The sequence below is a fragment of the Labrus mixtus genome, chromosome 12 (genome assembly GCF_963584025.1).
Source record: "Labrus mixtus chromosome 12, fLabMix1.1, whole genome shotgun sequence".
NCBI lineage: Eukaryota > Metazoa > Chordata > Actinopteri > Labriformes > Labridae > Labrus > Labrus mixtus.
The window spans coordinates 28660373-28685999 of record NC_083623.1 but is presented as its reverse complement, the minus strand read 5'-3'; the positions used below and the strand labels follow the sequence as shown (position 1 = coordinate 28685999).

The 25627-nt window shown below is 41.0% G+C and overlaps 2 protein-coding genes across 2 annotated transcripts in view; both read right to left on the bottom strand.

Moving 5' to 3' along the window:
• Nucleotides 1–22436, bottom strand: part of LOC132984473 (gastrula zinc finger protein XlCGF57.1-like) — an 87970-nt gene extending 65534 nt beyond the window's left edge. Inside the window, exon 1 of the mRNA XM_061051357.1 lies at nt 22042–22436. The gene's annotated coding sequence lies outside the window, so the exon portion shown is untranslated. The remainder of the gene's footprint in view (nt 1–22041) is intronic.
• LOC132984470 (gastrula zinc finger protein XlCGF57.1-like) lies at nt 10081–23313 on the bottom strand. The gene is made up of 2 exons (XM_061051352.1): nt 23028–23313; nt 10081–11880 (listed from the first exon to the last, which is right to left on the bottom strand). The coding sequence occupies exon 2, from the start codon at nt 11836–11838 to the stop codon at nt 10372–10374; it is 1467 nt and encodes a 488-aa protein (XP_060907335.1). The 5' UTR covers nt 11839–11880; nt 23028–23313; the 3' UTR covers nt 10081–10371.
• Nucleotides 23314–25627: the final 2314 nt, after the last annotated feature.

Here is a 25627-nt window from a genome sequence, read left to right as displayed (position 1 = left end):
TTCAGAAAGATTCCTCCGCATCACTACCGCCACTCAAAGTTGTCAGACAGATACAATTGTGCTTTATAAAGTAGGCTATATAAGTAACACAGAAAACTTGCCATAGAAGTTATACGAGCAGGGTGTCTGTCTGTGAATGGCTCAGTGCGCATGTGTGTGGGTGGGGGGAGCGAGAGAGAGAGAGAGAGAACGTGGCGAGTGTGTGTGTTCGGCAGGTGTGTGTGAGAGGCAACGTTATGATGCTGGGGACCGGAGCAGAATAAGCAGGAGAAATCAGAGTAGTGATGTTAAGTGTATGTACAGTTCAAGCTCTGCGAGTGTAATAAACGGCCCGGTACCTCAAAATAACAAGCCGGACTCTCTGTGTCTGTTTACACCTTGCTGCACCCCAGTGAAGTGACGGGGGTTAGCCCCCAAGTTGAGGGCTACAACTTCGGCCCTGGAGCAGATAAATAATTCTCCCCTGTGCGCCCTGACCACGGTTGGAACGCGAAGCAGGAAGGTTAACACTCCGCTTAGTAATATGCTTAAATTCAGCGGGTTGTCTCGTCTGATCTGAGGTCGTAGTCGAATGGGCCTGACCCTCGGGACTGCGCAATCCCCCCTACCCGGACGAAGCGGAATAGGGCGGAAGGGCAGGAAGGGGATGAGTGGAAGACAGTCTTCAACACACCCACTGGATGTACTTGGTGATGGCTTTCGGTCTCACCAATGCCCCAGCTGTTTTTTCAATCCATTCTCAGAGACATGTTAAACAAGTTTGTTTTCATCTACCGAGACGATATTCTGATCTTCTCTCAGACCAAAGAGAAATATGTACACCATGTCCAGACAGTATTATGGCCAGGAGGCTTAAGGAGTCAAGGAGTGCAGCCCACATTAGCTTGGCTTGGGCATTTTAGGAGTCAGTGACCAGAGCTTTTGCAGACTCAACTGGTAATGCCATTGCCAGGGGGTGTAAAAGATCCAAGCCTTCACTGACTCAGGATGATGTATAATGGCCAGGAGGCTTAAGGAGTCAGGGAGTGCAGCCCACATTAACTCAGAAAATACTTCAAATGATGAAGAAGGGGTGTAGGATGATTATAACAAAAAAACTGTGAAGGTGTTCAAAATGATGCAGATCAATTTGGAGATTAGATACGTAGACGGAAATGGACATGTTGATGGGGGGGGGGGGGGGGGGGGGGGGGGGTAAAGAGCTGGGGACCAAAGCCTACTCGGACTCAGCATAATGTTTCATGGCCAGGAGGCTTAAGGGGACAGGGAACGCAGCCCACATTAACTCTGCCTTTGTAGTCAGGGACCACAGCTCACAATGACTTTGCCTTGCTTGTCATAGCCATAGTTGATGGGAAACTGGATAAATATGTCCAGGTTAAATAAATATGTCCAGGTTAAATAAATATGTCCAGGTTAAATAAATATGTCCAGATTAAATAAATATGTCCAGATTAAATAAATATGTCCAGATTAAATAAATATGTCCATGTTAAATAAATATGTCCAGGTTAAATAAATATATTAAATAAATATGTCCAGATTAAATAAATATGTTAAATAAATACGTCCATGTTGAATAAATATGTCCAGGTTAAATAAATATGTCCAGGTATTGTTAAATAAATATGTCCAGGTATTGTTAAATAAATATGTCCATGTTAAATAAATATGTCCAGGTTAATAAATATGTCCAGATTAAATAAATATGTCCAGGTTAAATAAATATGTCAAGGTTTAATAAATATGTCCAGGTTAAATAAATATGTCCATATTAAATAAATATGTCCAGGTTAAATAAATATGTCCAGATTAAATAAATATGTCCAGATTAAATAAATATGTCCAGGTTTAATAAATATGTCAAGGTTTAATAAATATGTCAAGGTTTAATAAATATGTCCAGGTTAAATAAATATGTCCATATTAAATAAATATGTCCAGGTTTAATAAATATGTCCAGGTTTAATAAATATGTCAAGGTTTAATAAATATGTCCAGGTTTAATAAATATGTCCAGGTTTAATAAATATGTCCAGGTTAAATAAATATGTCCATATTAAATAAATATGTCAAGGTTTAATAAATATGTCCAGATTAAATAAATATGTCAAGGTTTAATAAATATGTCCAGGTTAAATAAATATGTCCATATTAAATAAATATGTTCATATTAATAAATATGTCCAGATTAAATAAATATGTCCAGGTTAAATAAATATGACCAGATTAAATAAATATGTTAAATAAATATATCCAGGTTAAATAAATATGTCCATGTTAAATAAATATGTCCAGGTTAAATAAATATGTCCAGATTAAATAAATATGTCCAGGTTAAATAAATATGTCCAGATTAAATAAATATGTCCATGTTAAATAAATATGTCCAAGTTAAATAAATATGTCCAGGTTAATAATCCAGTGTCTGGGTGTGTGATTCTTAAAGGGAGAAGTTATAAAGTCTGATGGCCACAGGCAGGAAGGACCTCCTGTGTCTTTCTGTGGTGCATCGTGGGGGATCAGTCTTGTACTGAATGTGCTCCGGTGTCCGACCAGCACACTAGGTGTGGGAGCAGCTTTGGGTGTGGGAGAGTCAGGCTCCACCCCGATGATGTCACTGGCCTTGTGGATCAGTCTGTTGGCATCCGCTACTCTCATAATAAGAATGAAGTGTAAAGCAGACAATCATCACATTTCTGTCATGCAGTTCACACAGAGCAAAACAAAAGCTGATCAACATAAGAGGTATTCCTCTATGATTTCATCATTTCATGTTTAGTCGAGAGAAGCACTCTCCCAGCTGTTTCTCCTCCTCTGAGGCTTCAGAGAGTTTATGACCTCTCTCTGGATTTCCTCTGTCAGGGTAGAAGAGGGAGGGGCCTGAGTGTTTTTTAGGTTTAATGGGATTTGTATTCTTACAAACTGTCCCTTTCCGGCCGTCCTGATTTGGTGCATACAGTCATACTGAATATATCTGAGTGGAGAAAGTCACATATGGCAGAACAGTGTAGTAGTACTTTAGCCAGATGACACGGCAGAGGTTCTTAAGCTCAGCTGTGTGGGGAATCTTGAAATTCAGTGTTGTTCTCCATTGGGAGAACGGCCAACATGTGAATGAAAATGAAACCGCATCAGTCAGAGGTACCGATCATCAGGATCATCAGAGTTAGGCAGAAGAAAATAGGTTTCCAACAACGTATCCCTGCTAGTTCTAAAAAGCCTCCTCATATGAAAGCAGAACATTTCCGCCTTGTTCATGTGTCATCCTCTGCGTGGTCCTTGGTGTCCACAGGTTCTTGTTTTTACCCACCGTGCACTAACAGACGGACACCTGAAGCTATCTCACACATCATCAACGCAGTGTTCAGTATGAATAACCTCTCAATGACATCAGGACCAGGAGCTCACTCAAAAGGAAAGAATACATACACAATCAAAAGGAAGAATAAAGGTGTATATTTATATTATATACAGTGGGTCCGGAAAGTATTCAGACCCCTTTACATTTTCACTCTGTTTCATTGCAGCCATTTGCTAAAATCAAAAAAGTTCATTTTATTTCTCATTAATGTACACTCAGCACCCCATCTTGACAGAAAAAAAATAGAAATGTAGAAATTTTTGCAAATTTATTAAAAAAGAAAAACTGAAATATCACATGGTCATAAGTATTCAGACCCTTTGCTCAGTATTGAGTAGAAGCACCCTTTTGAGCTAGTACAGCCATGAGTCTTCTTGGGAATGATGCAACAAGTTTTTCACACCTGGATTTGGGGATCCTCTGCCATTCTTCCTTGCAGATCCTCTCCAGTTCTGTCAGGTTGGATGATGAACGTTGGTGGACAGCCATTTTCAGGTCTCTCCAGAGATGCTCAATTGGGTTTAGGTCAGGGCTCTGGCTGGGCCAGTCAAGAATGGTCACAGAGTTGTTCCGAAGCCACTCCTTTGTTATTTTAGCTGTGTGCTTAGGGTCATTGTCTTGTTGGAAGGTGAACCTTCGGCCCAGTCTGAGGTCCTGAGCACTCTGGAAGAGGTTTTCTTCCAGGATATCTCTGTACTTGGCCACATTCATCTTTCCTTCAATTGCAACCAGTCGTCCTGTCCCTGCAGCTGAAAAACACCCCCATAGCATGATGCTGCCACCACCATGTTTCACTGTTGGGATTGTATTGGGCAGGTGATGAGCAGTGCCTGGTTTTCTCCACACATACCGCTTAGAATTAAAGCCAAAAAGTTCAATCTTGGTCTCATCAGACCAGAGAATCTTCTCATAGTCTGGGAGTCCTTCATGTGTTTTTTGGCAAACTCTATGCAGGCTTTCATATGTCTTGCACTGAGGAGAGGCTTCCGTCGGGCCACTCTGCCATAAAGCCCCGACTGGTGGAGGGCTGCAGTGATAGTTGACTTTGTGGAACTTTCTCCCATCTCCCTACTGCATCTCTGGAGCTCAGCCACAGTGATCTTTGGGTTCTTCTTTACCTCTCTCACCAAAGCTCTTCTCTGACGATTGCTCAGTTTGGCTGGACGGCCAGGTCTAGGAAGAGTTCTGGTCGTCCCAAACTTCTTCCATTTAAGGATTACGGAGGCCACTGTGCTCTAAGGAACCTTGAGTGCTGCAGAAATTCTTTTGTAACCTTGGCCAGATCTGTGCCTTGCCACAATTCTGTCTCTGAGCTCCTTGGGCAGTTCCTTCGACCTCATGATTCTCATTTGCTCTGACATGCACTGTGAGCTGTAAGGTCTTATATAGACAGGTGTGTGCCTTTCCTAATCAAGTCCAATCAGTTTAATTAAACACAGCTGGACTCCAATGAAGGAGCAGAACCATCTCAAGGAGGATCAGAAGAAATGGACAGCATGTGAGTTAAATGAGTGTCACAGCAAAGGGTCTGAATACTTATGACCATGTGATATTTCAGTTTTTCTTTTTTAATTGAAATATCACATGGTCATAAGTATTCAGACCCTTTTGCCTTTTTGTTTTTTAATAAATTTGCAAAAATTTCTACATTTCTGTTTTTTTTCTGTCAAGATGGGGTGCTGAGTGTAAATTAATGAGAAATAAAATGAACTTTTTTGATTTTAGCAAATGGCTGCAATGAAACAAAGAGTGATAAATGTAAAGGGGTCTGAATACTTTCCATACCCACTGTATATATATATGATATTGTTGTCTGCGACCTCTCTCCCCTACTCCCCCTTTCTCTGGCCCTCATCCCTTGCCTGATCAACTATATCACCATTATTTCAATCTGCTTCACTTTCTCTAACTGTCTTGTGTGTTGTCTGGTTAGCTAGCAGGTTATTTCTCTTACCACTAAATAAAGATATAAATAAAACATGGACGCCTCCAGGAGTATCTTTGTTTTCTTAGCTAATACCAGATGATAACCAGTGGAGATTCTATAGTCCAAACAGTGTTCATCACCTTTACGTTATCAATCATAGTTACCATCATCAGCATTTCAAGGAGACACTATCCTTCTCGTTTGCTCAAATGTTTTGCTTTCTTTTTTTTGCTCTCATATGGATGCTTCCTCTTCATTCTTCTGTGACTTTGGAAAACAAAGGTTTTCACAGGAATAATGCATGCAACACTTAGCAGGGCAATGCGAATGAGTACTGTCAAATGCCGCCGCCAGAGGGCTCTCAATCAATACTATAATTACAAAAGATGACTTCGAGGCTAGCGTGGAATCATGGGAGTTATCTCTGCTTTTTGAGGTAATGTAATAACTCTAAAAAATATGTATAACATGGGTTTAGTCAATTTTTTATTCATTTACATATTTTAATGTAAACATTGTCATAAAATTATACATATTGTACATTTAAATTAAATTAAGAAAATAACTGGCAAACTGACAAATCAACAGGTAAGTAAAAAAAATAAATTCACAATTACCCCCACAATTATCGGCTCAAAGAGATGATGAGCGATCCAGATATGGGTCCATAACAAGAGTAAGATCCCCACCATTACTAGATTGGTCTGTGAGCAAGAACATGTTTAGAACTCGTTTTATGGATGAAAAGTGTACCTTCTTTAGTAATATAACCGCACACATAGCATGGTATGACCATGCTATGGTCCACACCTCAGCTTAATATATTCCTTCTTGTTTAGGTGAGTTTCTTAAGGGAAGTGTTTTTAATATGCCTGAAACATTCCATGTGATCAAACTGAGCCGTTTCCCCTTCTTCACTGGAGTTACATTATCCTGCATTACTTATTAAGATAAACAAAAGGGCATAATAACCCCCAGAAGTGTGACAGAGTATGTGTACACAGCAAAAATTGGAGAGTTGAAATTTCAGGGTTAAACATTTCAGAGTTGATTTCAACTCCCAATGTGTGATTTTAACTCATTCTGATTGAAATGGTGTTTATTGTTGGAGTTGTTTTACAGTGTTAATCCATTAGTGTTGGTCAACTGTCGTCCAACTCTGCAGAGAGTTAATTAATCCAAGCTCCGCCCCCAGGTTTCCCGCTCAGTTCACTTTGTCAGTTGGAGACACAGAGAAATGTTCCTCCTCTGCAGTTCTACTCGGTATGTAAAATAAATGCTATAATGTAAAAAAGTAATGTGATTCTCTGAACAACTGTAAAATACTATATCTGTGGAGATGATCTACTTTTAAAGGACTTGTGATAGTGATAAGCTAATGTTAGCAAGCTGCCTCGTGCAGTTAGCTAACCCTTAAAATCATTTAAACGTTATAAATGTAAATAAATAAGGCACTTTTAAAGCTGGTAGCAATGAAAATATGTTTTTTTAGGTTTACATTTTGAGGTTGAAGCTAATATTCCTGTTTTTGTTTTTTTTTAACTGCACTGTCCCAGCATGCAGGCACATGTTTCACATATAGTTGCCCTTTGAGCATCACCAGCATTACCCTTTTTATTTCCTCCTTTTGTGTTAATTAACTTGGTTAAACTTTTATTTCAGAGAATATGCTGGTTCCAGTAAAATACAAACAACTACAATAGTATGTGAAGTTGGAGGAGGTTGACTACATGCAATTTCATGAAAAAGGTGAGTAAATTAATGCATTTATTAATTAATTATTTTATTTTTGTAAGGGAACTTTATTAACATTATCCTTGTGTATAATTTATTTTTCCACAGTCATCCTGCAGTCTGGAGGAGCATCTCCGCAGCCAGCAGAGTCTGTATCCATGCCTCCTCCTCCCTGTTGGACGTCAGAAGATTGACAGCTTCTACATCACCATGGATAAGCATCTCATCCCATGTTGGGCAAACTGCTCCCTCTGGGCATTTGATGAACTTTTCAAAGCACATTTTGTGTTTAACATGTCTTATGATGCAGCGTTAGTGAATTTTTACACATTTTTGAAAAATGTGGAAGTTGTATATTGTACCTTCATTCACAATGTATTGATTTACAGAGAAAATAAAATGTCACTGTTTGAAAATAACTAATAACTTTTTTTATTGAAAATCATTCTTTCTCTAATTTTAACACTTTGTAGTGTAGATAGTCTGACACTTAATGGATTTAAACTAACACTAGGCAGGTAGTTTTAAAAAAAGTGTCGTAGCAGAGTTACTTGTCTAATCCCTAAGTGTTATTTTAACTCTGTTTAGGGAGTTGAAAACAGAACTCTCTCTGTGTTAAATGTTTAACTATTTCAAAAGTGTTGATTTGACTCTTGAAAGTGTGGAGCTATATAAACCCTGAAAAAGGGTTGAAATCAACTCTGTGGGAGTTAATTCAACACTGGTCTTTTTGCTGTGTACAGTATACAAGTCCTGACCCAAACAAACAAAACCGAAAAAAATATATAGAAAGAACATTAGCCTGGATATGCATGTGAGTTATCAAGCTATCATTAGCTGCCTTCAGAATGTCACTAACTTTAAAGAGAGCTGAATATTTAGCCCACACCAAGAGGTAAACAAAGGACTGGGAACAGAGTGGTTAAATATGTAATCACTTTCAGTTCCAGTCAGCAGCAGCACCGTGCTCTCCATCTCGGTGTCCTCTGCATCGTTGTTTCTGCCCGTACCAAAGTGAAACTCAGCTAACACCTTAGCCTTCATTAGTCTGTAAAAACAGTCTCTGTGGCTTTGAAAGTCACCAAAGGGGATAATAAAGTGTATCGTAACTCTCTGTTGAATGCTGCTCAGTGTTTGGTGACCTAAGGGGCTGAAGTCAGGGAAGACACGGATCCATCCGAATGTCGATTGTCTGGCGAACTTCCATCTTAGTGGATTGTAGGTCTGCATGTAGCGAGCTAATAGCTTCCAGAAAAGTAGCATCAGGCGATGGAGGACTTGTTTCAGGCGGGTCCATTTCCCTTTGTTTCTTGTCCTTCGTAGATCCTCAAGTTGGACTTCATACTATCTTAGAATGTCAAACTATTAATACAGTTCTAACAGGTATTTCAACATCCAGGAGCTACTGGGGCAAACTCATTATTGAACCATCGCCCCAGAACAGTCTTCAGTCTGTGGTTGTAAGTGTCTCTCTGGATCTGAGTCGCTCCTCAACAGTCCTCTCAGTATGCCTGTTTAAAATCAGTTTTCATTTTTTGACACTTTGAAGCAGAGGTGGGACAAAGTCATTGTTTTACAAGTCAGATTTAAGTCTCAAGTCTTTGGTCACAAGTCCCAAGTCAAGTCAGAAGTCCTGACCTTTGAATTTCGACTCCCAGGCAAATCATTATCTCTCGTCACCAAATGAAATGCCATTTTAACAGAGTAATAATCTGTTAGATTTATACAAATAATTATTGCCAGTAATATGATTTTATTTAGCCTACTTCTTAAAAGACAAAAACAGTGTGGCTGACTGTTTGATTAATTTTTTTTTTACATTCAGTTTTTTCTGTTTCAATGGATCAGATCACAGATTTGGATCATTTCATTAGATTAGGTCAAGAAAATGAGCATTAAGGAAAAATACATTTACTAACCTTCATTTTTTTTTCTTTTAAAGGTAGTAGTGCCCAGTCCACCCCTGCTCCCCCTTTTTCAGTGTGTGGGCAGACGTTCCCAGACTACAGCAGGCTGTGAGATACATGACTTCTGTTAATGTTCTGATTGTTGATAAATGTAGACACGGTGAGAGAGAATGGAGACGAGTCGAAACGACAGCCTGACCAGATGACCTGAGTCCCCGAGCATAAAGACTACGGGTGTGTTCGAATTGTCATTTTTGCTTAGGAAGGTTCCTAACTGAGTGAAATGAAGCATTTAAGTGGCAGCCATGATAAGAGCCGTTCGAATTCCCTAAAAGCCAAGGAAAGGTGGGTCAATGCTTCCTTTATAACCTCCTTTAGCATAGGATACACTAGACCATCCTTTACCAAAGGAGATGAGATATGCCGCCCCACAATTCCTTTCGGCCGCAACATTTAAAGCGAGTCGCGCATCCGACCATTCATGAACATTAATGATGATCGTAAAGTGACACAGATCATGTAAGGGATAAAAAGATAAAATACATTTTTATCAGATTATGTTTTATTCAACGTATTTAATTCACTTAAGAATGCTTTGTGCAGTTGTACATTTGTATGCTTCAAACATTATGTGTAGGCTATATCTTACATAAATGTAACAATTAATTTCATACAATCATATTTATTTTGATGTTGATTTCTGAGTGGACAGGAAGCTGATGGTTTCACTTTTGTTACTTGTAGCCTATATTGCTTTTATTTCAATCCCAACCTTGTGGTGATTAGGATTATTTCACTGGTAAGAGGCACAGGGGAAAGTTTTTTAGATGCGTTTTTTGTAGTCCATTTTCTGAACATTGTAGTTTCAACATGGCAGACCCGCGTCATTAACCTCCACCGGCCCGTCACATTTAATTACTTCGCCTAGTGGAAATGTGGTCGGATTGTCAGAGCAACGCGATTGTCTTTCCCTAAGTCCTTTATGAATTCTCCTAACATCTTTCCTTAACCTCATGACGTTTTCCCCGGGGTTAAGGTAAAGTGGATAGTGAAAGGAGATAGGAGGGACAATTCGAGTGCACCCTAGGTCCTTATGGATCATGGACTGTGTTGTGTTGCGAAAAAAGGAAACAGGTGCGCATGATGGCTGGCGTTCCGGTGTGTATGTTTATTAGCTCGCCCCTGCAACATGCAGACAGCAGAGGAGCCGCAGGTACACCAACACACTTAAAACGCAGCATATTTTCATGAAAATAATGAAAGACGTAGATCTTAATCCCACGATATTCTGTGCACAGTTGACTATATTTCCATTATCAGACTTCCTGATTCCAACCATATCTTTTATAACCATTGAAAGTATTTTCTAGTCATTAGGCTCAAGTCCAAGTGAAGTCACGAGTCATTGGTGTTGAATTCCAAGTCGAGTTGTAATTCCTTCATGATTTTGTCAAATCGAGTCCAAAGTCATCAAATCTGTCACTCTGCTTTGGAGACGGATCTTCAACACACTTGTGTTTTCTTAACTGAGAGCGCCAGAGGAAACTTTTTTCACACACACTGCAGCTGAAGGGTTTCTCACCTCTGTGGTGTGCCATGTGAAGTGTCAGATAAGAATTCAGGGTAAATCTTTTACTGCACAGAAAGCAGCTGAAGGGTTTCTCTCCTGTGTGGACCAACATGTGTGAGTTCAGATGTGCTTTATAGTAAAACCTTTTACTGCAGAGAGAGCAGCCGAATGGTTTCTCTCCCACATGAGCAATCATGTGCGTGTTCATGCTTCCTTTTCGATTGAACCTTTTACCGCAGTAGGAACAACTGTAGGGTTTCTCCCCAGTGTGAATTTTCTTATGTGAGATGAGATGCTTTTTCTGTCGAAATCTGTTTCCACACTCAGAGCAGATGAAGGGTTTCTCTCCAGTGTGACCCAACATGTGTGTGGTTAGATGCCATTTCCGGTTAAATCTTTTATCACAAACAGAGCAGCTGAAGGGTTTCTCTCCTGTGTGAAGTCTCAGGTGTCTGGTCAGATCATGTTTTTTTTTGAATATTTTACCACACTCAGAACAGGTATGTGGTTTCTTATCAGTTTGTGATCTAATATTTTCAGTATTTAACCCTGACTGATGTTTTCTGGTCTCTTTCCAATCATCACTGTCATCAGTCTCAGCTTCTAAAGAGTCTTCAGTCTCGATATGGGTCTCTGGTTGTGTATGTCTCTTTGGATCTGAGTCCCCCTCTGTTTCTGCTTCCCTTTTCTCCTCAGTTTGGTTTTGAAGATCCGCATCCTGACCTCCAACACACTTGTGTCTTTTTAACTGATTTGGCCAAGAGAATCTTTGGGCACAAACAGAGCAGCCGTAGGGTTTCTCTCCTCTGTGATGTGCCATGTGAAGTGTCAGATTACACTTATGTTTAAATCTTTGACTGCAAACAGAGCAGCTGAAGGGCTTCTCTTCAGTATGAACTACCATGTGTCTGGTCAGACTGTCTTTAAGGTGAAATTTTTTTCCACACTCAGAGCAGCTGAATGGTTTCTCTCCTGTGTGAATTCTCATGTGTTGGATCAAACGACTTCTGACTTTAAATAATTTCCCACACTCAGAGCAACCATATGATTTCTTATAATTTCTCAAGTTTTCCACAGAATTTAAACCTGACTGATGTTCTCTGGTCTCCTTCCAATCATCATCACTGTTGTCAGTCTCAGAAGAGCCTTCAATTTCGACCTCAATCTCTGGATGTAAATATCTCTCTTGGTCTAAGTCCCTCTCTGGTTCTGCTCCTCCACAGTCCTCTCCAACTCCTGTTTCCATCTGTTCAGTTTGTCTCTGATGAAGCTGTGAGGACTGAGGTTTCTCTTCATCATCTTCACTCTTCACAGAGACAGGAGTGAAGGGGAACATGGTGGTATCAGCCTCCTTCAGTCCTTGAAGCTGTTCTTTCTCCTGACTGCTCCACAGTTCCTCCTGTTCCTCTTTAATCTGTGGGGACTCAGGGTCCTCCTGGTCCAGAATGTGGCTCCACTCCTGCTGCTCAGGTGGAAGCTCTTCTTTACCCACCAACAGCTGCTGGACATCTGCAGGACACAGTGAACAAAAATGAAACATGTTATGGAAACAGCACAAAATGTTTAGGCAATTTTAATCAACTTCTAAGGAAGAGAAGAACAGGTCTGAATTCTCTATACTCATTGGAGGAGGCCTGAGGTTAACCCACAGGCAGTCAAAGTCTTTAAAAGCAATCACTCCAGCATTGCTCATTCTCTTCAAGTGTTGTCTGCCAACACCAGAGGATAACCTCTCCAACAAGATGGACTCCAGCATTCGAGACAAAGCCTTTCCTCCTCTTGACTTACATAGGTTAAACTCCAGAGCTGCGGTTGCTCAGTATACGTAGCTCTTCACATGCTGAATTCAAGCATCAGAGGATTCAGCTGACTACTTCCACAGCATATCTTTAGGAGTTTTGGGCGCAATCAGATGCTATCAGGTTCGAGCAAAAAGAAGAGTTTCTTTCCTTTGATTTTTCGTAAGACGTCATTGAGCGCTGAAGAAAGCCCAATGATCCCTGAATCCACAAGGACACAAAGACTCCTGCCACCAGAAGACCCTATAGAGCAGCGCTCTGGTCGAAGATCTGAATCCTGCTACCCTCTTCCTACATCTGCCACGAAGGAACCCTGCCTGAATCTGTTGATTTTAACATTCAACGATCTAACCAACTGTGCAATGATCACCAGGAGCTAACCCAAGTAAGAGCTTTGGTCTGGGCAGAAATAGTTTCAGAAATAGTTATGTTTCTTTTATAACCACTGATAATTATGCATCATTGTTGACGAGACGTCACATTCTGTTTATTATCTGTTGTAAGCTGCTGCATTTGTTTTATTGTGATGAACCGCTGTGTTCGCCTATGTGTGTAATGCTATGCTAGTTTACCTTCAGTCAACAGCTTTCACAATCAGAAAGACCAGAGTACCTGCCGTTGAATCAAAGTCCGGCCACTGGCTTTCTGGTGTTTAAGTAACAGTTACTGAACTCAGCTCAGAGAGCTCAACTATTTCAAAAGGCAGCCACACGGCTTACTTTGTTGTCCACTATTTTGTCCACATGTGACGAAGCCACATGGTGCATTGTCTCTCTCCACCATCTTGTTTTCTCTCTCCCTCCTCTCTCTCTCATTCTCATCCACACACACAACTACACTTTAACTACACCTCACTCACATGTTTTATTTGTTTGATTGATTTTGGATTGATGTTGCTTTGTTTAAATAAATTCTGTTATAATTTAAGAGAGCAGTTGGTTGTGATTACTGGTGTATTTACATTGTGCAGTGTTTCCCCTACCATTATATTAGGGGAGCGGCCTGCCCACCCCAACCCTTGAAGGTCAAGTTTTTTTTTTGGCTTTTTGTGCCTTTATTGTAGAGATAGGATAGTGGATAGAGACGGAAATCAGGGAAAGAAGTCATTTAGGGTACCTTTCTGATAGAAAAGGACATCTGTCAAAAGTAACGCATGAACACCAAGAAGTGTTTGTGTCGGTTTGTGTCGGTGTGTGTCCCCACCCCCCAAAAGCTGTAAACCTAGGGGAAACAATTGCCTTCAATTTATTAAATACAGTTATTAATTATTAACAATATTGGTAATTAACTAACTAATTTGAGACTGATTTTAGTGATATTTTGGTTATTTTTCCCTGATTTCAGGGTGGTGCACCCGAGTCAATTAAATGTAGTTTAATAACATTGTTATTTATATGAATACATAATTAAATATAATTAATAATATAACCAAATTTGACTAGATAAAACCCCAACAGTCCCCACAACCAGCGCCTGACGCACAGCCACAGTCCGATGGTGGTGGCTGGGTGTAGGCCTGGGCTATATGACAAAAAATGTAATAATCAGTCGATATCGATAATTATCAATCATTATTTCTTTCAAATTTAAAAGCAGATTTTTGCTCCAGAGTGAAAGTTGATGAAACCAGATGGTTAATTATTCTTTATTGTCAGAACATAACAAATTCTAATTAAACATTTCAGCATCATAAGCTCAGTGCACGGAGCTGGAAAACGCTGATAGACAGTTTGCTGCTGGGGAGTCACACTGAGGGTCCACACCATAGACGTTTATATTATTTACAATACGGTCCACACTAACACTTGTTTGGGACGTTTGGTAATTTCTTTGCTTTGGTGTGTTCTAACGGGCAAGTTTCGTGGTTGTTGCCGTTTTAGCTGCACTTGTCTTCGGCACAGTTAACAGAGAACACTCAGCACCTCCTTTGTCACGATAAAAATGTCTAAATACATTTTGTGTAATATTTAATGTAATCTGTTCCGTCACTTTTATTTAGCATTTGAATTACTGGGGAAACTCGTAGTGGCACTTGTCACCAGCAAAGAACAAGCAGAGGAAGACGACGAGGAAAACTTGTCTTCATGCAGATGAAGAGGACACAAGCACAAATGGGGGGGGGGTTTGGACCGAGGCTCAGTTTTAGTGAGCCTCTTTAGTAGTAGCAGCGCCGCACTAGTGGTCGCATGTTACAGCAGCTCCTGCACGTAACAGGGTTTTTTTCCTTATTTTTTATTATTCTAGCTCTTTTTACTCTGCTTCTTTTTCGTTTATTACTTCCATAATCCACTACCACAAGATGGACAAAACTCTTGTTGAATTTGCGCTGGTATTTCTGCTGTTTTTCACTCTACTGTTTACATGTGGGACCACGGAGGTCTCGTGTAGCAGTGGCTCTATTGTTTACACCCGCGATCAGCTGTTAGCCCTCCATAGCACTGCGAAGCTAACCGGCGAAAGACCCGATGTTCCCCACGAGCTGAAGAGACGGAGACGGGGTTGCCGTGCCAGGGTAAAGTGCTGCAACAAGAGGAGACATTTCTTACCCGTCCTTCCCTCGGTCGTCAAAGAGCAACTCTGCAGTAAGGACATTGAACTGCTAGCTGTTAGCATGAGACCTTACTATCTGCCGCAGGAATTCTTGCATGTTATCGTGATAGCTGCGTATGTTCCCCCCTCTGCTAATGCAAGCTCGGGGTGTGATGTCCTGCACTCATTAACAAACAGGCTGCAGACACACAGCACCCAGAGGCCCTCTTCCTTATTACAGGGGACTTTAATCATGCCTCTCCTTCCTCTACCCTGCCCACCTTCACACAATATGTCACCTGCCACACCAGAGACAATAAAATACTGGACCTTTTCTATGCCAGCTCCAAGGAGGCATACACCTCATCTCCTCTCCCTCCCCTTGGAAGATCAGATCACAACCTGGTGTACCTCCTGCCTGTGTACAAACCTCTGGTACACAGACAACCAGCTGTCACCCGCACTGTTAAAAGATGGTCCGATGAGACGGAAGAGGCTCTTAAGGACTGTTTTGAGACAACTGCATGGGAAGTGTTCTGTGATGACCATGGGGAGAACATTGACAGTCTCACACACTGCATTACAGACTATATTCATTTCTGTGTGGATTACACTGTACCCACCAGGGGTCTCATTTGTAAAAGAGTGCATAGAATCCATACTAAAAATGTACGTGCGCCAAAAACCTGGAAATGGCGTGCGCACAAAATGATTCAGATTTATAAAAGCGTTCGTACGCACACCTGCACGCAATGTTCCCTTTATAATGAAAACTGGTGGCTCTATGGTTTTTGTGTTCGTCTAATGTTTAACTCTACATCAGTGATTACATTAGTGTACATGTCCGGTCCTCTGAGGTCCGTCCGGGATAATGAAGGCGAGACGGCACTGATGCAATATGTATGGGGCGGACTTTTATTTTTATTTTTAGAAACAGCTCACTACATGCGCAATTATAGCCTAAATAAAACCATCGGTTTGAATAATTATAATGACGTGGATCTGTCAGTAAAGTTTGATATTTAGTGAAATAAAATATGTATCTGCAGGCTTCAATTCACCACTTCACTGTCTGTGTCGCCAATTTCCCATGCCTCCAAAATGTACGTTTGCCTGGGTCACAGTTTTCTTACTGGTGCGCACATTTTACCATCAGGTTTGTTTTTATAGATCACAGACTTTGCGTGGGAAAAGGCGTACGCCAGTTTCAGACCCCGTTTTGTGCGTACGCAACGGTTATAAATGAGACCCCAGGACTGTATGTTGTTTTGCCAACAGCAAACCGTGGATTACTCCTGAAATAAAGGTCCGCCTCAAGGACAAAAAGAGGGCTTTTAGGTCAGGAGACAAGAAGGAGATGAAGACTGTGCAGAGAGAGCTGAGGAGGAAGATCAGGGAGGGGAAACGCATCTACAGGAGGAAGATGGAGGAACAGCTGCAGCTCTGGAAGACATCCTCCGTGGTACCGGTGCCAAAGATCTCCCGCCCCAAGGACTTCAACCACTACAGGCCAGTGGCACTGACATCACACCTGATGAAGACCTTGGAGAGGTTGGTCCTTCACCATCTGCACCCCCTGGTGAGCTCATCAATGGACCCACTGCAGTTTGCCTATCAGCCAGGCATCGGGGTGGATGATGCTGTCATCTACCTCATGCAGAGATCTCTCTCACACCTGGAGAGGGCTGGGAGCACCGTGAGGATCGTGTTCTATGATTTCTCCAGTGCTTTCAACACCATACAGCCCATGCTTCTGAGGGACAAGCTGGAACACACAGGAGTCGACCTGCACCTCACATCCTGGCTCCTGGACTATCTGGCCAACCGGCCACAGTTGACCGGGTCATCTGCAGCACAGGGGCCCCACAGGGGACCGTCTTGGCTCCCTTCCTTTTCACCCTGTACACTGCAGACTTCTCCCATAAGACACCTAACTGTCTCCTGCAGAAGTTCTCTGATGACTCTGCCATTGGCGGCCTCATCACTGATGGGGACGAGGGGGAGTACAGAGAACTCAACCTGGACATTGTGGACTGGTGCCAGCGGAACTGCCTCCAGATCAACGCGGGTAAAACCAAAGAGCTGGTGGTGGACTTCCGCAGGCGCAGACCCACTTCTCCCACACTGGTGAACATCCAGGGTAAGGACAATGACATAGTGGACTCTTATAAGTACATGGGTGTTCACCTGAACAATAAGCTGGACTGGACTGACAACACACAAGCTCTCTACAAGAAAGGCCAGAGCAGACTTCATCTGCTTAGGAGACTCAGGTCCCTCAGTGTGCAGGGAGCACTCCTGAGGACTTTTTATGACTCTGTGGTGGCATCAGCCATCCTGTACGGAGTGGTCTGCTGGAGCAGCAGCACTACGGCTGCAGACAGGAACAGACTGAACAAACTGGTGAAGAAGGCCAGCTCTGTCCTGGGCTGCCCCCTGGACACACGCACGCACTCTGTGCAATGATAATGTTATATTATGTTTACCAAATCCACTTTGTGCAATAACATTTTACACTTTATGTGCATGTCTGTGTTACATGGAATATTACGGACTACATTTTGGTCAAAACTGCCGCTCAGCTGATCTATTTTTTTAAATTCTATATTTTGGTATCTATCTAGTTTTTTGTACATTCTTAATTTTTCTTTTTTTATTTAAATTGTACTTTGTTTGCAATCTTTGCTGCTGTAACAATGTAAATTTCCCCGTTGTAGGATAAATACAGGATTATCTTATCTTAAAGCCAAAAGGGGCTAACCTGGTTTACAATGGACAAAACAGGACTGGGCTGTGAAATAGTAGGATCACTTGGTTCAGAAAAAACAAAAGGCATGAAACTGGCAAAAGAATGGTCATTATTCTCAGTGACATAAAAAAACAACAGAGGGCCTTAAGCAGTCCCTCCAGGATTTTGTGGACTTTTTTGGGGGTTGTTGCGGCCTAAAATGCCTGATTTCACGGCAGCTTTTCAAGAAAAAATTGCAATGCATGTTGTGATGTTTTTAGACTTTTTTTGCAATTAAATTGCGGCAAGAAGCGAAAATTGCAAAACCAGTTGTGTTTTTTTTTTTTTATGTAAAAAAAATCAAGACTTTTTATTCTTAAACTATTTTCTTACACACACTTTGATGCGATTGAGTGATGCCTAGATTTTTAACCTGAGCAGAGGCATTAGCTCTCTCTCTCTCTCTTAGTTAATTGTTGTGATCACGACCTGGAGGAAAAAGGCTTAATGTGATTTTTTGATCCAGCAGATGTCGCCCTTGAGCACCAGCATGAAACCAAAACAACTTGCGGTGCATTGTGGGTTAGCATGCTAATGATCTTTATTATGCTTGTATCTTCACACTGCATGTAAATTTACCCAAAATAAGCGTGATCTAGAAACACAGTTAAGCAGTGAGTACAGTATGTTATTCTTCTTTTCTCTAGTCCCTCAATTAAACAACTTTTATTCGCGAGGGGAGGAGTCAGCCGTCGGGCCGGCTATGTAAACATACAGAAAAAAAACTCTGAAAACATCACAGACAGTGGGACTCGGGTGTTACACCCATTGTAGACAGTCATGACTCACAGAGTTATTTTCAGAGGATATACTTGATTTCTATTATATTTAAGTGTGAAAAATCGCATATAAAGCCTTTAAGGAAAAAGGTTTTGACACGGGAAGACTAAGGCGCATATCACACCATCAAACATTCTGGACAAGGCAAGGGAGGACACATTCACAGATACATTAATCAGTATCAAATCAGACTAAGTGCAAACAAATGACTTTTTCATACAACTTGCAAGGAGGCCAAGCGCAACAGACCAGGGGGATCATTTATAACTAATTGAAACTGGTGTGCTCCATTTCCCACGCATAGTCTGTGATCTATAAAAACAAACTTGAAGGTAAAATGTTCGCACCGGTAAGCAAACTGTGGAAATCCTTTCGTAGTAATAGTAGTATATAGTAGGTACTAAACAGTATACAGCATGGATAGTAGGTACTGCTGCCAGATTGAGTGGGTACTTGGTAATTCGGATACAGCCCAGGACCCTGAGGCGTGCAGGTGAGATTGTGGCCAACCCCTCTCACCCCGCACATGGACTGTTTGAGACTCTCCCCTCTGGTAAGAGGCTGTGGTCCATCAAGACCAAAACCTCTCGCCACAAGAACAGTTTCTTCCCCTCTGCTGTCAGCCTGATGAACAATGTCCCTGCCCCACACCCCCCTCCTCCAACATTACCCAGACTCTCATCACCGCCACAGTCAGAGAACATTAAAAGGCTGAACCTGTTTTTATGCATTACATTAACGCCCACTGGACTTTTATTACTGCACCTTTAATACATTGTGTTTTTAGATTTTTTGTACTCGTGTATATGTATATATATATAGATATATATACATTTTTTTTTAATTACTTTTATTTGATTCTATTCAAGTTCTTGCTATTTTTACTTTATTTCCTTTGTTAACTGTTTTGCATCAAAACATCAAGACACATTCCTTGAAGCTGTAAATGTACTTGGCAATAATAAAAAATTCTGATTCTGATCAAACCAAATGGAGCTTAAAGAATGTGCTGACAGTTTGGACATTCAGTTATGTAAAATCATCCGGATTCTGGACAACAGAGGGGTAGCGTCCAGCTTCAGATCGGTGGAAGCTGAAAAGTCACCTTGCCCTTTATAAACATTTTACACAGGCAGCAGAGGAGTTACAGTGGCCTGGCCAAGCACACAGACACAAACACCAAGTACGTTATTTAGAAGAGTTCAGCAGCTGTACATAACAGTTGTAATTAACATTCTTGAAACAAGCAATGAGAAGCTTCACTTTTGATAGGAGCAAGGCACCTGAATCAGTGCATTAACAAGAGGGAAGTTCTCTTGGTTTTGGTGCGTCTTATCTCAAAACAGAAGTTTTCTCATGTTGCACGGACCCGTGAGGTCCTCGAACACATCTACACTCACTTGGATTGCTGAAGGACACAGACCTGCCCAAGACCCAAGGAGTATAGAAAGAAAGAAAGAGAGAAAATGAGGTCAAGCGGTCAATAGCTGTTCTGCGGGATGTGTTAGCACTCATTGTTCTCTGCTGTGCTGCTGTGTAGTGTTGATCATTAATTAGAAGAATGACGATTGTGATTATGAAGTTAATTCACCAGGGAAATAAATATAATAGTATTCCCCAGACAGAGACGTGACGTAGACGTGTTGTATGCTGGTGGTTTAATGCTTTTGGAGTCGTAATATTTTAGCATTTAAACGCTAAAAAACAGTATGTAAATTCCACTACCTAAGGAGAAACAAAACCGATACCGATATATATTGGCCGATCTCTTTCTGAGATCCATCTTTGATCTTAAGAGATGTTTGCATTGATCCCACAAACACAGTTATCAAAAACTTGTGGACAAGATTTATTTGAAGTTGAACAAAGTTTTTATTGGCCAGAATAACAACAGAGCACTGAAACACTAAACTTTACTTAGAAATTAAAAAAATAACAAGCTATATAACAATATCAAACTGAAGTTGAAAGTATCAAATAGAAAATGCTGCCTTCCTTCATGAAGTAGTCCCGCACTGTACTTCTTCCACCCTCAGCCATCTGAAAAATAAAAACATAAAAAACAGTTAAACAAAATGTTGTGATTCTTTGCTATTGATTATTGCAATTTTCTTTAATTATTCAAGCTAAACTTAATTGGAATCATACAATAGAAAAGATATTAGAATATCATGAGTAATATTTATGAAAAATAATATACACATGTCAGTCTATGATTCCTGCTCATAGCAACACTGTGCTGCTGCTGAGCTGGTCTGTGTCAGCGCACAGAGCTGCTGAATAAACACTCTGAAACAGACGCTGGGTGGAGTGGAGTACTTCCCACACGCTGCTGCTTTCTCTCTCCCTTTATGAGTAGCCTTTCAGTAACATAAATGGACTAACGTAGCATGCTAGCTAACATTTATTAATGATCACCTCACCGGCTCTCTGCTTAAAAAAACACATCAACTAAACAATGTGGTGTATATTCAACATAGTAAAGTGTCAAAGCACCACTACTCTTTCTCCTGAGCTGCAGGTATAGAGAAGTGATTCCCCTAAACTTAGCATTCCTTCAGCTGAGCAGAGCCGGCTAATTATTAGCTCCTTATAGGCATGAGCGACACATGGGTACGGTTATAGAATAATTATTTTGAAGAGGAGAATGACATAGTAAGTGTGTATTTACTTCATTAACCAGGAAGGTTTTGTACAAACTTTAATACGTACCATCACCACTCGACTCAGACTCATCTGTGATCCTCATGTAGTGGGTAGTAGTAGTATGGCCCGTATATCCCAGCATGCTTTGCTGGACTTCAATTTTGTTTTTCATGTTTCAGAATGCAATCAATCAATTCACAATGTAACTGGAATTCATGTTATTGTTGTTCTGTTAGAAAAAGATGGTTTAGTTTTGTGCTTATCTAACGGCAACCGTCAGTCAAAGGTAAGTTCACTTCATTCAGATCAACTGTGGTCTATCCTTCAAGTCAATACCCGCGTGTGCATGTGTAGCTGAGCAATATTTGGATGGTCACCCTGCTGGCCATAGGCAGGATTTGGGCGGGCAGATGGACGCCGACACGGAAAGGTATCCTTAAATGACTTCTTTCCCTGATTTCTGACTCTATCCTATTTTTACAATAAAGGCACAAAAAGCCCAAAAATAAATCTTAAAAAAAAAGAAAAAAAAAGATTTAATTAACTTGACCTTCAAGGGGGGCAGGGGGTGCCATTGGGGGGGCGGGCCGCCCCAATGGCACCCCCTGCCGGGACAGAGGAGAAAGGACAGAGGACAGACGAGAGAGCAGACAGGAGAGAGAGACACGAGACGGGAGAGAGGAGAGAGAGACATGAGACAGGAGAGAGGAGAGAGAGAGGAGAGAGAGACACAAGACGGGAGAGAGAAGAGAGAGACACGAGACAGGAGAGAGGAGAGAGACACGAGACAGGAGAGAGAGACGGGACAGAGGAGAAAGGACAGAGGAGAGAGCAGACAGGAGAGAGAGACACGAGACGGGAGAGAGGAGAGAGAGACAGAGGAGAGAGGAGAGAGAGACACGAGACGGGAGAGAGAGAGACACGAGACAGGAGAGAGGAGAGAGAGACATGAGACGGGAGAGAGAGAGACACGAGAGAGGAGAGAGGAGACACCTACTCTTTTCAGTCGGTGATTCGGTTCAGTTCGCTCACCCATAAGATTCGGTCTTTTCAAACGAATCGTTCACGAACGACACATCACTAATCGACTGTAATTTAGCCGATAGTCACGTTTTATGCTCATGTCAGACGATTTAATTGGCGAAACAATACATCGGTCGGGCCCTAATTTCCGTGATGTTTTTATCACAGCTTTCAGTAGCAGCTCACGCTTCCTTATGCAGCGGACTTTAGCGTAACATCCAGTGTTTCCATGGCAACGATTAACATTCTGTCTTTCATGGCGGCCGCCACGACAAGCCCCGACCCGTTACAAATCTAAAATGAAATATTTGTCAGGCTATGATAACGACTGGAAATGTGAGGTAATGTTAGTAATCAACAAAAATATATATAACATAAATATGTTTGTATATATATATATATATATATATATATATATATATATATATATATTATGAATGGATGTTTATATATTTGTAAAATGTAAAGTTTGTAATTATCATTACTTTTACTGAAAACCCAAGGGATGTTTGAGGGGGTGGGGGACAGACGTACTGCTACTACTAAAAAGGAAAGGCGGGACAGTGTCATCCCCACAACCACGCCGCCTGCGCTGACCTCCGACCTCAGCGGGAAGGAAATGTGGACAACAACAATGACTATCAATAAAAAAAACCTTCAAACTATGAATTGTTTCGTGTTTCACTGATGACGTCACTAATCTCTCACCGAGGGTCTCAGCCACAGGAATGTTTGTACTAAATGAGGAAACAGCCAAAACAGCACTGATTGTCACTGATAATGTGAAGCTCCATCAGACATTACTATTATAATCCTTCACAACATCCACTAAAGAGTCTTTAAGTAAAGTCAATGATGTTGTTAGCAGGAGCTAGCTGCAGCTAACACTGTGCTGTGTGCGTCTGTTAGCTAAAGGCTATGAGCAGGAAACACGTTTCCAGCAGTGGAAAGAAAACCTACCTGCTCTCTGCAGCTTGATTTCAGGTGTTAAAATCACATCCATCTTTTCCTGTGTCGGTGGAGCTCCTCTTCGTATCCACATGTTGTTGTTTCTGATATATCTCTGATAACCGCAGCGAGCAGCCGCCGTCTGAAGAAATCTTTAAGATCCTGAAACCCGTCAGAGTCAAAGAAGGAGAACTCAACTCAAAGCTGAAGTCTTTTCTAACATATCTCTGATAACCTACAACGTTAGCATACACACACAATGCTAACTGTGCTCGAACGGAGAAGGCCTTCAAACCCGGAAACTACAAACTTTACATCCGCTACACTTCTTCTTCGTTCTGTTTAATGGAGGCTGGAAACTAGCGTTTGAGGCGCATTACCGCCATCTACTATACTCGTGAGGGGGGTCAGAATACGTATTACAGTAGCGGGACAAAATATATAATATTAATAATAATTTATAATTAAGAATATTTTCATAATTTCAATACAGTTTGAGCCATTCTTTCTGCTTCATCATTATTTAATACCACTGCTTCCTGTCCAGTGTTTTATTACTGGATACATTCTTTATTTTCATCTTTAGAATCATTCCACATGCATTACTTAGACGAGTTGATCTGCATATTTTACTTTAACACTCTTTTTTTTGCTGCTTTAATAACTGTCCTTCCTGATTCCCTGTAGTAGCAATTTCTTCTTCTGTGTCATATAAAAATTGTCACTTGTGTCATAGAAGCCAACCTGTTCGTTCCTGATGCGTGTCTACTTAAATATACTCACAGATCCGTTGTTTCACTTGATTTCTTATTTTATTCATAATTCCACTTTCCAGAACAGATCCAAAATGAATATATCAAAACTCATAACAAAAGGTCACGATCAAAAAACATTTGCTGCATGGCTCCTATACCTCCACCACAGTCCACAAACAAAAAACGATCTACTTTTTTCTCACCACCTGTGCATCGCACCCAAATTAATTAACTCGCCTCCACACAAAATACCTGCCAAAATATGCCCAAATAATACTTATTTCTTACAACACAAAAAATATACTCTATTAACACAAACTTAAACTATACTTCTGAAACTAAAGTTATCATGATTAAAATGGCCTCTACATTCCCTATGATCTGACAGTCTTCAGTCCACCATGGGACTGCTTTCTGATTCATTGTCACTTTGCTTCTGGGACTGATTTCATTTGTAACATCTTTTATAATAACTTGTCAACACTTTTTGTCCACTATTTCTAGATCTTGATTTACCTTTAAATGATCACCCTGTCACATGTTAACTGAAACTGGTCCCATTTAGCTTTACTGATTACCCATTGTTCGTCTCGTTCCTCCCCCTCTACTGTACCTCTCTCTCCATCCGTATATTAATGAATCTAAGTATTGCCTTAAACTCTGTCTCTTCACCCCTACTTCCAGGGCCTGTCGTTGTTTTCCTTTGTTTCCTCGTAGCTCGTTCTCTCACTTCCCTGACTGATCTCCCTCTCAGTCTTTTCTGAGTCACCTCATTCTGGCCCGTTCAAAACATGTCTGTGTCTTCCAGCCATAGCGCTCCCAGCTATGTTGGCTTTCCCTGTGTCGTCCAAATCAAATAAAAACTATAATTATGTTATAAATGTTTGATACACAATTATATTACAGTTATGCTCAGTAACACTTTTTTCTTTCCCAGCCCTTCACCTTTAACCTTAACACTGAACCCTCACAGACGTTATTAATAATAATAGCTTTATTTATACAGCACCTTTGAAGAGCAGAGTCACAGATTGATTTACAAAAGGAAGCCACATGAGTGAAGATCGTTCAATCATTGGACAAAAAGGTCTGGGGCGCAAAGGGAAAGTATAATCATGGAGATCTTGCATATTGCACCCATTGTCCTGGTATTGATTTGGTTCATACAGTTACAAACATACTTTGAGCAGTGAGAGAATTTGATACAATGTCGGTTTTATGATGCAATGCTTTTCATTTTACAACGACGAAGACGTGCTACAAGAAGGCTGCGAAGGAGCGCTCTCCTTCTAATGGCATGCTAACAGAAGGCCGACCTGGTGTGAAGTTAATTCATAGAGTTGATACCTGATCAACAGTTTTTATTAGTGCTAACATTACTGCATACAGCCAGTTAGGTTTAGCCATAGTCCTATAACATTTAAGTAATTTAGCTGACGCTGCTATCCAAAGCGACTTAAGGTACAATCAAGCTACAGTGCATTAGGAATAGGTAATGTACAAATATCATATAAAAGTGCAACAATGAAAGAGCAAAATAGAAACACAAGTTAAGTCAAGCCTTTCTTATAGGGAGAATCTGGGTCAAGCCACGCTCCCAGGATTGGTGGTAACTCATTACCAATAACTGGACTAACAGAGAGTGGTTATTAAACTTCAGAATTCGTAGAGGCACTTTTGATCATCTCTGCGGCATCCTCCGACCTTGTAGTGGCACTCCGTCTCTTTCTTCGTCCTCTGTACCACTTTTTGGAGTCAACTCACAGTATTTGCAACGCGAGCGAAAAGACAGGACAACTTTCCTTCGTTTTAAAAGGTTTACTGAAAAAACTTCAAAATAAAATACAGGTTTAACGC